Genomic DNA, 14,534 nt, shown 5'->3' with positions numbered 1-14,534 from the left:
CTCAGAACCCTGTAGTCACCTGTGGCTGTCTCCCATGCCCAAATTCTTCACACATATGTGAAGAAGTGAAATGAACGCCCCTGATTTCTCAAGAGATCTTACACTCTTCACTGTGATCCAGAGCAGATTCTCTCCAGTAATCTCAGCCCTGTCAGCACAGTGACAGTAGATGACTGACACGAGGCAGAGATTTCAATGCCTTTTTTTCTCAGTCCCAGGCTCATTGTCTCCTTGTCATCCTCTAGGGGAAGGCTGCATTGCCCTGCGAATAGAAGCAACAGAATCTTTAGTTCCTATCCATACTGTGCTGACACACCATGGTGAGAAAACAGGGGTCTTCCAGGGTGAAATCAAGTTACAAACATCGCAAGGGAAACAGAGAGAAAAACTGTATGGTAAGGAACAAGACCATCTCTGCAATGCTCACTCTAGACAATATCCATCTCAGAAGATTTCTGATAACTGTCAAGGAATTGAAAATTATCCTTGCAGTGCTTTTAGTCCCAAAGAGGCAAGAGCTTTTGATGCCAACTGCAAGGAGATGTGAGTATTGTTAGTTCTCATGAGTATACCTGTACTCTTCCAGAAAGACACAGCAATTCCATTTGGGTTTTTCATCTTTCAAGTAAATTCGGCAGACTGAGAGAGCCCCCTATCTGTCACTGATACTGATTTCATTGAATGGTGGTACCTTATTTACACTTGCAGTGGCTATATGACAAGGTGCCAAAGCTCCCTCTGCTCCCGTCACCCTGGGGAACATCTACAAAGAGTGTGTGAGCTTCTCAAGAAGCAGTTCCTCAGCTAAAAGATCACAAACTTTGCTTATTTTCACCTCACTACCTGTTGCTCTCTTTCAGAGTACAAAAGCAGCCTCGTGACATTTACTATTATTGTCAATGGTAAAATGACCTGTATATAACTGTTTGGGGGGTCATGACCCTTGTAGTTCAAGATACACACTTCTTCCTATGTCAGCAAAGCATGATATGCACTAGTGGGCAGCTGAAAACATCATAGCAACAACTGTTTACAATTGTCTCACTGTCATTCTGATAGACAGAGAGATGCCTTAATACAAGCAGTAACACAGAAAACTTAGGGAATCAGACTCTGAAGCTGACAAAACACTCTTTTACGCCTTTTCTTTCCTTCAGATTTTGTCAAGGTTGAACGTGATGAAATTGCTGGGCAGAAACCAAAGAACATCAGCAACTTAGAGCCTAGCAAAGACTGGGATCAGACTAACAGGTAAAGGGCAAGTGGGTAAGTCACTGACAGAAAACTAGTTGGCTCAATAAACACAAAGCTGGGCTTGCTGTCACAGCAGTATTAATAGGCATGGTGAGCACTGGGAAGCTGCCTTTGTGGTTCTCTCATCAGGGCTGGTCAGTGCTCCTGTGCCCAAAGCTTCAAAAGCTGAGAATGTATTAGTCAGACTGGGTCCCTGCACCCCACTTAAAAAGGTCCCCTTTATTTCCAACAGAAAATCCAAATCTACTCATCTGATGGCCAGAGAGGCAGCAGCCATTGCTCGCTATTGGGGAAGTGCTTCCTCTTCTCCAGACAACCCAGGAAAGGAGGATATGTTACGGTAATCTTGCTGCTTTACCCCTGCCAGCTTGGGGTGGGAAGCCATGCTCAAGGTGCCTGTCTTTTCCTTTCCCAGAGTCATAGGATGCTTGTGGGAAAGGCTGTCCTTTCACTCCTGTTTCACAGGTGCATTTCTTTGCAGGCAGCTGCCTGTCTTCTGCCTGCTAGTCTATATGGGTGCACCTCAAAAGGCCAAATGTCTCTCCTATCGTTCCAGCAGCATATCCCTATGCTGCACAGGGCTGCCCGGTGCTGCGATTTGCCTCTTGTTTGGAGCTGTCCTGCTGCAGCTGCCAGGCCCAGAAACCTGTAAAAGCCCCTATATGTGGCTGAAGAAGCTGGGTGCTCTCTGCATCGTGGAAATGGAAGCGTCTGCCACAGCCAGAGGAACTATTTGGGGCTGGGGGACGTGGCCTTGACCCAGCTGCTTCCTCTCCAGTGACCCAGGGGAGGGAGGCGCTAACAGGACTCCCACTTATTCTCTGATTCTGAAACAACAGTGACCAAAAAAAAAAAAAAAAAAAGTAGGTGGTATTGAATCTCAGCAGTCAGTGGGCACTAACTCCTTTGTAGCTGGCAGGGAGACAAAAAAATAGATGTATTTGTGCATGTATCTTCCTAACAATATTTCTTCTCTTCAGCAGCTCCACTCCCACAGACATCAGCAACCCCAACTACCTGGGGATGGCTTCTTTCTCTCAGCAACCCTCTGCAACCAGCCAGCTTAAGCAGATACCTTCACCAGACCAGCCACCTTCTCTCTGGAGCTACGAGCAACAGCCCAAAGAGGCTACCTCTGTAATGGGACAGAGTCAGTCATCCTCCACATCACCCTTGTTGTCACCTCCATCTCCAAAAACATCCCTCCAGACTACAGTAAACAGAAGCATTTGTAGTCGGAGTCAAGAGTACCTGTGAGTCTTTGAGTTTTGCACTGGAGCTAGTTCCCTCTCCCCTGTCATTCTGCACAGTCACTGTTTCATTATCTGTGTGGAGGGTTCAAGATGCAGCATATTCCTTCAGTCTTTTATCTGTAAAATTAGGGAAAGTGAAGGTCACACATGCAGACATCACATACTCAAAGAAAACTAGTGTAGCAGTTCTTCAGACTTTAGTGAAAGGAAAGCCAAAAATAAACTTACACATATATTTCTCTACCAAGAGAAGAGAAGACTAGTACAGAGTTGACTGTAGTAACAAAGAATAAAAGGGAAGAGTGTGGCATATGTCTTTCCACTGGATGGGAAGGAGAGCTCCTTCACATGTCATATGTGAAGTACTTTAACTGAATTTCTGCTTACACTACTACACAAATGTCTGGCTTGCTATAGAAGTTAGTATCCGTGTGCTGCATCCATCACAGGTCTTGATGCAGAATTTCCATCCAGCAATTGAAAATACCCCATTCCTACCCAGCTTAGTACAGTGATGAGGCTACTCCATCCCAGTGCGTGTGTGCAGTCAGTGTCCTCGTTCCCTGCTTTCTGAGTCTAGGCTAGAGGTCACTGGTAAACGTATGTGGCACTCTGTAAGCCAGAACTTGCAGAAGTCAGAGCTGCAAGCACTGCCTCAGTCTGTTATGTACCTGACAATGCTTCATCGTGCTCTCAGCTCTTTGCTCCTGCATGTACTGACTTCCAGAAAATAACCTGAAGCAACAAACACAACTCATATGAAGACACCCAAAGAACATGTGCTGCTCACCCCTATTCCACGCTGTTCAGTGATCTGGCTGCTGATCTTCTAAGTCTCGTGGCAGTTCTCCAGATGAAAGCCTTGCCAAATCAGGTTGAGACATACAAAACCCACGAGACCTCCCTTGTCCCACTGTACAGCTGTGCTGTCGTTCCAGCCTGAGCCTCAATTCAAATGGCTCAGCTGCGAACGCACAATGATTGCCTCACCCTACAGTATATAACTATTACTTACGTGTTATGCATTTGGGTGCATTAAGGAGTTTTATCCCTTCCCTAGGAACACCATGTGGCAGTGGTAGCGAGAGGAGATTGACCTAGTTGTAAAATGCTACAGTGTGATGTGAGCTCTTACGTTAACTGTCCAGACAGCCATTTCAATCCTCTCTGCCAGATCTGAGGATTCTTATTAATATTTAAATTCAGATTTGTGCATGTTGCAGGGCCATCAAGGCACTTGGCACAGTCTGGCTCAGTAGCTTATCTATGTTTAAAGAGAAGCCAAGTATCGCTCCAACAAGACTATAGTCCAGCAGGGAGTTTATACAGTATGATGCATATCTTCTCTCAGCTGTCATGTTAATAATGATTAAACAAAGTAAAAACAATACACAGTTCTGTTCTTCCTCCCCTCCCCAAGTTTAACTGTTATCCTGTTACCCATTTGTACAGTCAGTTTAATTTTATAATGTCATTTCCTATCAATTTTCTCTTTACATCAGTGTTTCTTGCCTGCTCTTTACAAGTTTCCTTTTAACACTGCTTTGATGACTGTAGGCCACCTGAACTGGGGAAAACCACAGCAGAGCCTTTGCTTCAGGAGGAGGGACAGCAAAAGCCAGAGATGTTTGACAATCCACTGTATGGCTCGATGGGCTCCAAGGGCAAGGTGGTATCAAAGAAAGAGCAGGACTACCCCAAGGCCTTGCGAAAAGAGCAGCCGCCACTGCCTGATCAGAGCTGTCATCTCACAAAGTCACAGGAGCCCGAGTGCAGCAAGACCTCTGGCAAACAACCATCACCACCTTTCCTGGTCCCCACACAGCGATTTCGGTCCTATACCTGCTCTGGCCAATCCGAAGAAAAGAATACAGGTGAAAAGACTCAAGGCAAACCAAAGATGACTACATCATTAGAAAACTCAGCACCGCTCAAAAAACTAGTCAAGCCATCGAGGTCTGAGGTCAGCCCAAGCATCCAGGGACAGTTCAACAAGCCGCCCCTTCCCTCGAAGAGCCGGGCAGTGCTGGACATGCAGATCTCCAAGGGCCGAGACTATCGGGACAGTTCAGAGCTGCCACACTCCGGGAAGCATCGGACGGAAGAGGGACCAGTCGGCAGGACAACTACACCGGTGTGTTACCTCTGGGAATAAGGCAGGGTGGAAGTTTTATTAGACTGTGGTGTCACTGCAGAACACTACTAGTGTAGTACTGACTTAATCACTGTGCCCTCGCTCTGTATTCCCTAACCAAGCTCAGAGCACTGTCCCACAGACCTGCAAGGCTTGCCGAGCAGGAGATGCAGGGTTGTATCTTAAAGCAATATCGCTGCGGAAGATACCACGTCGTGAAATCATGGCATCAGTTTTGCATGAAGTTTTAACTTCTTCTGGACTGTTTCAGCTTGATGGCCAGAAGATGAATGCAAACAGTCAGCTACTTTGTTATTGCTTGATTGGTGCATACTCTGTTGTTTCTGAGAATGTCCAAACTTGGCCTGACAGCACCAGTATTGGCTAATAGATTTGTTTTGCTGTAATTAATCAAAAGATAATTAAAAGTAGTTATCTATGGGAAACACTTATCAACTTAGAATAGTGTCCAAAAACATTACTGAACCCTCTACAGAAATAATCACACGTCTACTTTTCTGGGGTAGTGGGTTTTTTGTTGGGTTTTGTTTGTTTGTTTGTTTGTTTGTTTGTTTGTTTTTCCCAGAGTGTCATTAGCTGGATGAGGAGGAGTAGGTGGAGGTCTTAGTAAATGGGTTTGGGAGAAAAAGAGAGCCCACTTGAGCAAGCTGTGGGGTTTTTTTTCCCTTCTCCATTAAAACTTTTAGAACTGACAGTAGACAAGCTGATGTTTTCTCTTCTCTCAACAGTGAAAACGACACAGCAGATGGCACCTTCGGAGGAATCCTGATGGGAAGAAAGATGGAGATTACTTCTTTGTTCATACTGATGTCCTCTGGTCTGGTTCTAAAAAGACTAGGGAATTTTATTTTTGAGGATGTATCCCTCTCTATGATTACGAAAATGTTCTAGCTGAGTTTATCCTATGTTGCTCAGACCAAGAGGAGCCAGGATCACAATACCAAATGCAAGTTAGCCTTTTGTTGTGTCACTTTGGTACTTCTATTAAGAGGCAGGTGGTTATGTACATGCATTAGTAAATATTTTGAAAAAGAGGAAGAAGGTACGGTGTAAGGACTAGGAGATGGAAGGGGTGTATTTAAAGAACCCCCTTTCCACAAAAGCAAAATTTTTATTTTGTGTTACAGAATTCCTATTGAAGAGTTGATATGTAAAAGAAAGCATTCTGAAAGCGGTACAGCTCCATAAGCATGTCCTATCCATGGAGCAAGGAGTTAAGGGAGGGTGGGAAAAAGAGTTTGAATAGCAGATACTGATGAATGTCACACACTGTCAAGGGAGCCAGCTTTGCCTCTAGTGTGAGCTCCCAGGCTGCACACATGCATTATTCATGTAGAGTGTGAGGGCTGGCCCTTGGCACTGTAGCTCTTTTTTTTTTTTTTTTTTCTAGCAGGTAGTGCTTTTGTACCCCTAACAAACAAAGGGAAATACCAGAACTACATGCAGAAATGGGAGAACAGGCAGGGTCCGTAGGCAGCCTAGGAGGATAGCTGCCTGAAGGGACGGACAGCAGTCGTTCCAGCCTGTCTTACAGCAAGCACTCTGCTTTTGAAGGACACTGGCCGGCTGGTTTTGTAGCATTCTTAATAGATTAATGCTGACCTTACTGTACACTTCTGTTCATTGACTGAGAATGAATAATATTAACATACTTGTAATTTCTGTTATATTCATGTTAAGTATTAATGCCATGGTTACAATTAGGCTAAGCCTGTTTGTGACTTAATTGTTGCTATTCTTCCTATGTTAAGTATTAATGCCATGGTTACAATTAGGCTATGCCTGTTTGTGACTTAATTGTTGCTATTCTTTCTATGTTGATCACTTAAAAATAATAAAATAGTCACCCTTCTGATCATTCTTTACTGAAAATTCAGAACTGCCTGCCACATGATTCAGCTTTAGCTGGGTGTTACACCGGCTCACTCAGCAACAGTAGTCCCTGCCCAGAAGAAACACCAAAGGCACTGAGGAGTGCAGGGAAGACACCACAATGCTGCTGCAATATTGCAACTGAGGATGCGTTTGTGTGCACAGACCCTTCGTGGATACAGCTGGTTTAAAAATTCTAGCACTTGTTAGCAGGTACAGTTGCTAATTGTATGAGTATAGAAAATGTACAGTAATTTTACTGGAGCAGAAGAGGCCAAGCATAGGCTTGTGAGAATGCATGGAAGAGGACAATCTGTAAGGTAGAAATCTTCTAGAGAGAGGTTTTTCTGACATGCAGGCTGGGGTTTCAAGGCATCATTACTGAAACAGCTGGCTCTCTAACCTACAAGTCAGCAAGACAGGCCATGATCTTACATTCCTCTTGCTTTGTTCAACAGAATCCTCTCTGTGTAATCCCCACAATTCAGTAGCTGTGCTATTTCCCTGGCCCTGGGGAGCATTTCACTTTTCTATTCCAGATTCCAGAAGAACTCATATGGCCACAGAGTAAAACCCTCCTGGAGCAGGTGAGCTTTCTGTCCAATATGGGGAGTTAGATCAGTTCCTGCTAATTCTGTGGTTTGTTCATGTATGTTCGGAGATGGAAATGTGACAGGCTTTCTACAAAAAGTCTTAACTTCTCAATAATGAGACAGGTTTCTGTGATGCTACTGTCTATCCACTGACATCCTAAGCTGTAGAAAATAATATATTCCCCAAAGTTTGCAAAATAAAATCTTGATATAAAGCAAGGATAGCTTCTTGCAAAAAATATTCTCCTAATTGGGAATGCTGCTTAAATTTGGCTCAGATGAGCAGAATTTGAGAACACTGGACGTACTAAGGCATCATATAGCATCTGAGTACTTGATTTGGCCTGTCCTTTAGAAAGGCATATTGCTGGGGGAGAAAAGAAGCTCTCTGCCAAATTTCTACAAGAAAAAAATACCTTACTATTCCCATGCTAAAAATGCATTACTTACCCAGATCAAGAGCTGGGTATGAATTATCACTCGTGGCTCCAAGAAGAGTCTGAGTTAGTCTCTATGACAGGAATGATGGCAAATGCAACCACACTTTTTGCAAGTAGAAAATGTTCACAAGAAGGCTTTGTAAAGGGCTTTCTGAGGCCTCTGCAGAAGAGAGTTCTCAGGTGAGCAGCTTAGATGTAGAGTGGTAGAGATGGGCTGATGCAAAAAAGTAGAGGGACACTGCGCAATACTTGTCTTTATAGTAAGACCAGCTGTACCTTGAGATGGTAGAGTTGATAACGCCAACTGTGGGAGCTTGCCAGATGTGAATATTAGAAAACTGAATTTAACAAATAAGTCTTGTGCTTATGTTTGTTTTGTTTTGGTATTACTTTCTGTCACAAAGCCTTTGAGATGAGCTCTGCTGGTTTTACTGCCCGTGTCTTGAACCAGGTGAAAGCAGGACTGAACACAAGCTGCTTCACTCTCGTATGTCCCTCGGCCCATGACCCTCTCTTGCCAAACCAGGCACATTTTCCTGCAGTCGATGTTATTCCTCAGTTAAGTTAGTATAGGCAGTGCGAATAGAAGACGAGAAGTGAAGGATATGAATTGTCCAAAAATTGACTGATTTCCCCCAGATGTAGTATCCATAACCTTCTGGTGTCCTTTAAATTCTTACAATAGCTGCAGTCTCAGTGTACTTATTTCCATGGAGACACATCTGTCAAAAATGCTTTAAGTTCCCAGCTACAGGATGTAATATTGTAGAAGACAGTAACTTTTAAAAATGCTGTTTCCTGCCTGCATTTGATGCATCTAACGCAAGCTTACTTGTCCTCTCAACTGTAAAACTATCACAGGGTTAAAGCTTTTTGTAAAATGTTGTAGTGGGCTATATATTTCCTCCCTGGTAAAGGTAGGGTCTTAAGGAAAATGGCTCAAGGAGGAGGGCAAATAGATGGGAAAAAAAGCAAATAAAGATGAGTTAGTCACTCAAAATAGCAAGGGGATAATTTTGATGTTGTTAGAAATAATGTTACTTAGACCTCTAGTCTGCTGGGGCCAAGCACTCTTTTTCTATATAACTTAAAACTAATCATTTAGTCACCGTCCTCCCATCTGTTTTTAAAATGGAAGTTTTTCTGGAATTTTTACCACATTTTTCTGTTGTCTTTGTGACAGCACAATTAAATTTGTCTATATTGTGGCTGAAGGGATGTATTGTCCAAAAATTAATTGATCCCCCCGCCCCCAACAAAGCTTCTAATTTTTCTAACATTTTCAAGGCTCAGATATTTGTGTATGACTGAACTGTGGGTGTCAGGGCTGGCTAACTGACCAAGGTGACACAGGGCAATTCCCAGAGATCTCCTAACCAGTGGCTCCAGATGGCAACAAATTGGTTGGAAGTGCACAATATCCAAATACTTACGTATTTCCCTAACCTCTGCCTGATGAAATCCACACTTTCCCCTCTAGGACATTTACTAAAGAGACGCCATCCCTACTCTTATTTGCTGTATCCCTTGACGATAACATAAATCAGAGATGCAGCAGGTGGACTGTGCATCAGGAAAATGTAGGTGATGGTTGAAGGCTTCTCTTGGTCTGCAGTAACATTTGACAGTGTGGTGCCATAATATACGTCTGCTCCATCTGCGTGATGCTCTTTTGTTGAGGCTGAAGTATTTAATGAAGGAGTCTATGACTTCCCTATTTTCAGTGTACAGCTGGAACTGTCTCTCACATAGCTACTCACATCTGCTGCCTAAGAGGTGCTGCAGTCGCCAGCGCGTTCCTGCAAGCGCCTCTGGAGGGGGCTCATTGTGCTACAGCCTCCAAACAGTCAATTCAGCGTGCCAAATTTCCCTAGTGTAGAAAAGGTGTGAGCTGTAGAGGTACAAGCTGTTCTTTCTATATATATATATAAGCAAACATCAGGTTTACATTCACATGAATCTCCTTTCTAATTCCACAATGTGTGCATGATGTTGTTGCAAATGTGGCTCTTAATGAGAAGTATTTTAGGATTGCATTTGTGTTAAAAGTTCTGAAGTCTCTCAGAAATTCTTTCACGGTTGAATCCCAGGTTGACAGAAGAGATATTTTTTTTTACTGGCTGTAATTGCTTATATTTTTTCTGATGCTTAATGAGATAAAGGACCAAATTTCCCTGAACTTATGTTCTCAGTTCATTACCATTATCCTGTTTTGTTATTTACAGATCATCTTTGGGGGTTGGACTAAGACGATCTTCCACTCAGCCTCAACTATTCTGTGCTTCTGTGATTGTATTTAAATGAAAACAGTCTGTGTCAGGGATGGTAATCTGCTACACATTACAGTTATTATTAACACTTTATTGCATTTTTTTTTCAAGGTCTGGACTAGATTACATACAGAATAAATTAAATTCTCATAGCACAAAGCATTAGATTATATCATAAATAATAAAGATAGCACACACCAGGCTAGTAAATGTTGAGCTCAGGAAGGAATGAATGAATGGGAATGGATGAAGGAGACGGGGTCCAGCAACAAGCAGAAAGGTTGCAGAAAAGCAAATAGAGATTTTGTGGAATGAGAGAGAATCCAGCAGAAGGGAGGTGCGTAAAAGCCATCTCCAACAGAAACAGGTCGACCCAGAGAAGGGAAGAAGGAAACACGGCAAAGAAATTGGAAAAGAAACAAGAGACCTTTGCAATAGAAAGGATGAAGAGTTATCACTGAAATTATGTCTGCTCCATACTTTACAGCAATTTGCATCTTCACAATTATAGCTTGTAAGCACAAAGAAAACAACCAGATGTGGCAAATGTTCGCTCTTTTGAAATGTAAACTCAAAGATCCAAAACAAAGCCTAATTTCAAAATGGAGCTTTGAATTTCACTTAGCCCTTGGGAAGGACACTGGTGATCAGCATCTTCCCAGAAAATGAACATTTCAGGTTCTAAGTCAGAAAGCAGTAAAGGAAGTAACTGAATCTGAGCCCAAACTTCAGTCTGACCTTGCAGTGGGCTTAAAGGGAAATGTCACATCAGAAACTCTTCCACTCGCCTTTCAGCAAGGATGTTTCATCACTCGAGTATCAATCACAACACAGCTCTCTTAGCACAGAATCTCTGGAAAATTAGGCTGGAAGGGACCCTGAAGAGACCCATGTGATCCATTCCCCATGCCAGCAAAGGGTAAACCACAGCATTCTTCACTGAGGGATGTTTTTACCTGTCCTTACATACCTCCAGCGTGGGAGTTTCTCATCCTCCTCAAGCAGTTTGTTTCAGAGCTACACTAGCCTTACCAGCCCTTCCTCATCTCTAGTGGAAATTTTTTGGTGAACTGTAAGCACTTTTAGTCTAGTCCTGTCCCCCACGAACAAGGTTATTTTCTTAATTTTCTGACACACGATAGTTACATACCACTCTCATGCTTCCCATCACCCTTCTTGTCTTTAGAGTAAACAATCCCAGCTGCCCAGAGCTTTGCTCTGGGTCAGTTCTATGTATTTTGGCCATTCCTGCTAGGCTACTTTGACACTCTTGATTTCTCTTGAAATGTGCTAGCTAAAGCTGGACATGTCTCTACTAGAAGCCTTGCTCTTGCCAACGAAAGGGGAAGGATCATTTCATGTCTCTTGCTGATAACAGCCCTGTTTATCTCTGAGATGAGGATTGCCTTCTTTGTGATGGTATGCGCTTGCTGACTCGTGTTCAGCTGGTGAACCAATACAAACCCTAGGTCTTTTTCTACACATCTTTCTGCATTTGTGTGCTTGGTTCCTCCTGCCTGAGGTAGTACCTTACATTCATCATGCTGCACAGCATCCTGTTTGTCAAGAGAATTTTGACCTGGAAACCGGCTCGCTGGCATGCTTGCAGTCTTCAGTCTGCAGCGTCTGCATGGGAAGATGCAGCTGCTGCGAGTGTTGGAGTGGAGCTTGCCATCAGAAACAGAAGTGGATTCAGAAGCATGACAGAGATCTCACAAAATGAGCAGCACACCCCAGGAGTGGTGAAGTTACACAGAGGACTGGCACAAAGACTCTTCATTAAATCCTTTTTAAACATGGTCTGTAGCGTACAGCTTTGGTCTTTAGTGGTACTTTTTGGCTGACTTAAGGCAGCGTTGGGCTACATTTAGATGTTGCTTCTTCTCCAGCTCCCTGTTCGTTTGTAAATAATTAAATACAAATTATTGTTGTCTAGGGGTAAGATTATACCCCTAGAAGGACACTATGCCCCACGTGGTGGAGGGCTTAACCTCACAGCTAGCATGCACAGACTGCACGAGCGTGTGTACTAGGACAGCTGGTGAAGATGTGGCATGGCCCCACATACAGGCACACCTGGGTGCAGAAGGAAGTTGTCTCAGTGTTTTTTCTTTCTATCTGTGACCAGTACAGTGCACATTTGACTGTTCTGCCTGGCTTCACTATGAACCTCTCTGACAGGCACTTAACGTCTGGCCCATCACCTTGGTTAAGGACCGGCCCTCGTGGAAGGCAGATCAAGAAAACATGTTGAGATTAGCCTTTTCTGTGTCTCTGGGCAATCTTGCAGGCTGGGTGCAAATATCTCTTCCTTAGCAGCTGCTAACATCTGAAATCACCTCCCTGTGTTTCCCTCTATTTTCATCTGCTGAAGAAGGGGTTTCCTCCTTTGCCTTTTTTATCCTGGATGCACAACAACCAAACCCACAGTAAGCTTTCTACGGGAAGCAAAGTTTCAATCTCAATGCATGTGGAATACAACCTACTCTCACTGGAGGTATAGAATTTACTTTTTTTGCTGTGGTATGAGTTTTCTGAAAATCATTAGATTTGTTAGTTGTCTTAAATTTTTATGCCTGAATTAGGCTGTTGAACGAATTGGCAGATTTTAATGATGATAGCAGCAGAAAGGTGATTCAAGTGGAGAAAAAAAGACACTTTCAGTCTGAATGAGCTGTTTTATCACATGTTCTTGTAATGCTTGTTGATAGAAAAGGAGAGCAAGATGACAGATGATGAAATGGAGCAGGCATGTGTTACTGGAAAGACTGCCAGAAGCTTAAGCTGAATTTAAGAAGGAAGAGGAACTTTGTATTGGAGTGGTAAAAGTATTGCTAGCAGGTATTGTAAAAAAACAATCAGAATGTCCTGCCCACTATGGAAATCAGAGATTACAGAAAGGTGGGCATCTTTAACATGGTGTGGTTTGTCTAAGATTCTAACATATCCAGAGAATTAATTTAAATCCTTCCCTTGGAACAGTCTAGCAGTTATTGTAAACAGTAAAGCATATACAGTGTTTCCAGTAATTTATCTAAATCTTGAGAACGCACTTTTTTTTCTTATCCCATTTCTGCTCACACTGATTGTTTTTCTTGCCATGCTGAAAGAAATAGTGGACAATTATTTTCTCTCCCAGCTTTAGTGAGAAAAGGCTACTCTCAAAAACAAAACGAAGGATTTTTGTTGAAGAGGCTGAAGGAAAACGAGTGGTTGGCAATTCAAAGGTAGTGAGGGACTTTGGGGCTGATTATGTATTAAGGACAAGGTAAAAGCCTCAGGAGAGGAGTAACTTAGTCTAATCCCTGTATTTCTGTATTTTTGTCTTCCTTTTTCTCATGCTTCACATTTAGTTTCCTCTTTCTTTGCAGAGGATTAAGATGCAGAGAAGAAGATTTGAAAGGATGAATTTCTCTCAGCACTGCCCTTCAGGAGTTCAGTAACTATATCTGTAGAATTAGGACTTAAGATGACAGTTACGAGTAATTTTACATTTTTAAACATCTAATTTGATTTTATGATGAATAAGCAGAAAAAAGTAGGCTGTGTGCTTACACTTGGCCAAATTAGTTTTGTAGAGAATATGTATAACCTTGTGTATTGTGTACTTGTAAGACAGAGCTGTGCATGAACTATTATTAACTCAGCCAGCAGCGCTCTCTCCTCCAGTGTAATAATCTAGTGAATCATCTATTTTGTTCTGTTACAATTTAATAATTGCATCTTCATTCATTTATTCTAAAGAAAAACAAAACAATTTAGGTAGTCTGAGACAAAAAGCTTTATGAATCCTGTCCAGTTTCAAATTAAATTACAATAATATGGTTACCTAACACATTACTTAAGAAGTTAAGCAGTTAAAATAAAGCAATAAAGCAAGCTGTTATGGATTTTCACATTTGCCAGAGACAGCGTAAGTTTCTTTGTGATGCTGGACAGGACCTGCTAGTGCAGTGAAGGCTGCCCTTGTAGTTTATGCTGTGTTGCAAATAATTTTTCAAAGTAATCCTATCTAAAAACCCCCAAACCATACTTCATTTCACCACCCCCCTCTTCACACAGCTGTGTAACTCAGTAAAGCTTCATAACTGGTGCTCTGTATGCCCTGCTGGAACTGGAGGTTGTCTTCTGGTGGAGATTTAGGGAAAAGACTACAAAATCACCCATCAAATAGTACTGCAGGTCTCTATTTTGGGCGATGACATACATCACCCTTCTGCTAGCTCTATAGCTTTTAGTAACTACTTAATGTTCATTTACAGTAGTAACCTAACTTTAAAAATAAGAGGCAAAGTCTTGAACATTAGACTCATGGCCGGTAAGCCAGCACATGCCCTCAGTGCCCCACGTGCACCAGTCATTTAGTTCTCCAAAGCCCCATCAAAGTGTCACGTACTTCTTGGCTTTGCTAGGTGACATAATAGCAAAAGCTTTTGTTATTCTTTAGGGAAGCTATTTATGTATGAGTCATGCTTTCTGAAATGGTGTCCTTTCATCCCTCCTTTTAAAAATTTGAAGAAGATTCTAATAAACCCCTGGGGCTCTTTGAACTCCAACCGTTGGAAAAGATAAGTTGTGTTAATCACACCAACTTCTTTGAGTCGAGTTGAATTCCCAGATTCATCCCATCAGACGTACAGGGGAGGAAGGGAAGCACTGCAGGCTTCAAACAGCAAGCCCGGATTTTTTTCCTGACG

General features: G+C 42.6%; 1 protein-coding gene and 1 long non-coding RNA gene across 3 annotated transcripts in view; one reads left to right on the top strand and one right to left on the bottom strand.

Moving 5' to 3' along the window:
- The window catches only part of INPP5D (inositol polyphosphate-5-phosphatase D), a 63,789-nt gene extending 57,269 nt beyond the window's left edge, over nt 1-6,520 (top strand). The window contains exons 28-33 of one of the 2 annotated variants that reach the window (XM_032990555.2): nt 246-395; nt 1,158-1,251; nt 1,487-1,594; nt 2,235-2,507; nt 4,065-4,641; nt 5,391-6,520. In XM_032990555.2, the coding sequence (XP_032846446.1) occupies nt 246-395; nt 1,158-1,251; nt 1,487-1,594; nt 2,235-2,507; nt 4,065-4,641; nt 5,391-5,393 (1,205 nt within the window). In that variant the 3' untranslated portion in view covers nt 5,394-6,520. Of the gene's footprint in view, nt 1-245; nt 396-1,157; nt 1,252-1,486; nt 1,595-2,234; nt 2,508-4,064; nt 5,023-5,390 lie in introns of those variants that run through there. The other variant, XM_032990554.2, reaches the window with a different exon arrangement.
- LOC116961076 lies at nt 44-3,487 on the bottom strand. The gene is made up of 3 exons (XR_004406755.2): nt 3,298-3,487; nt 2,506-2,624; nt 44-262 (listed from the first exon to the last, which is right to left on the bottom strand). It is a non-coding gene; the product is annotated as an uncharacterized LOC116961076 (long non-coding RNA).
- Nucleotides 6,521-14,534: the final 8,014 nt, after the last annotated feature.

Source organism: Tyto alba, unplaced genomic scaffold (genome assembly GCF_018691265.1).
Source record: "Tyto alba isolate M040663 unplaced genomic scaffold, T.alba_DEE_v4.0 Super-Scaffold_10, whole genome shotgun sequence".
Classification (NCBI taxonomy): domain Eukaryota; kingdom Metazoa; phylum Chordata; class Aves; order Strigiformes; family Tytonidae; genus Tyto; species Tyto alba.
Note: the sequence above shows the minus strand (reverse complement) of the source record. Positions and strands in the feature narration are given on the sequence as shown.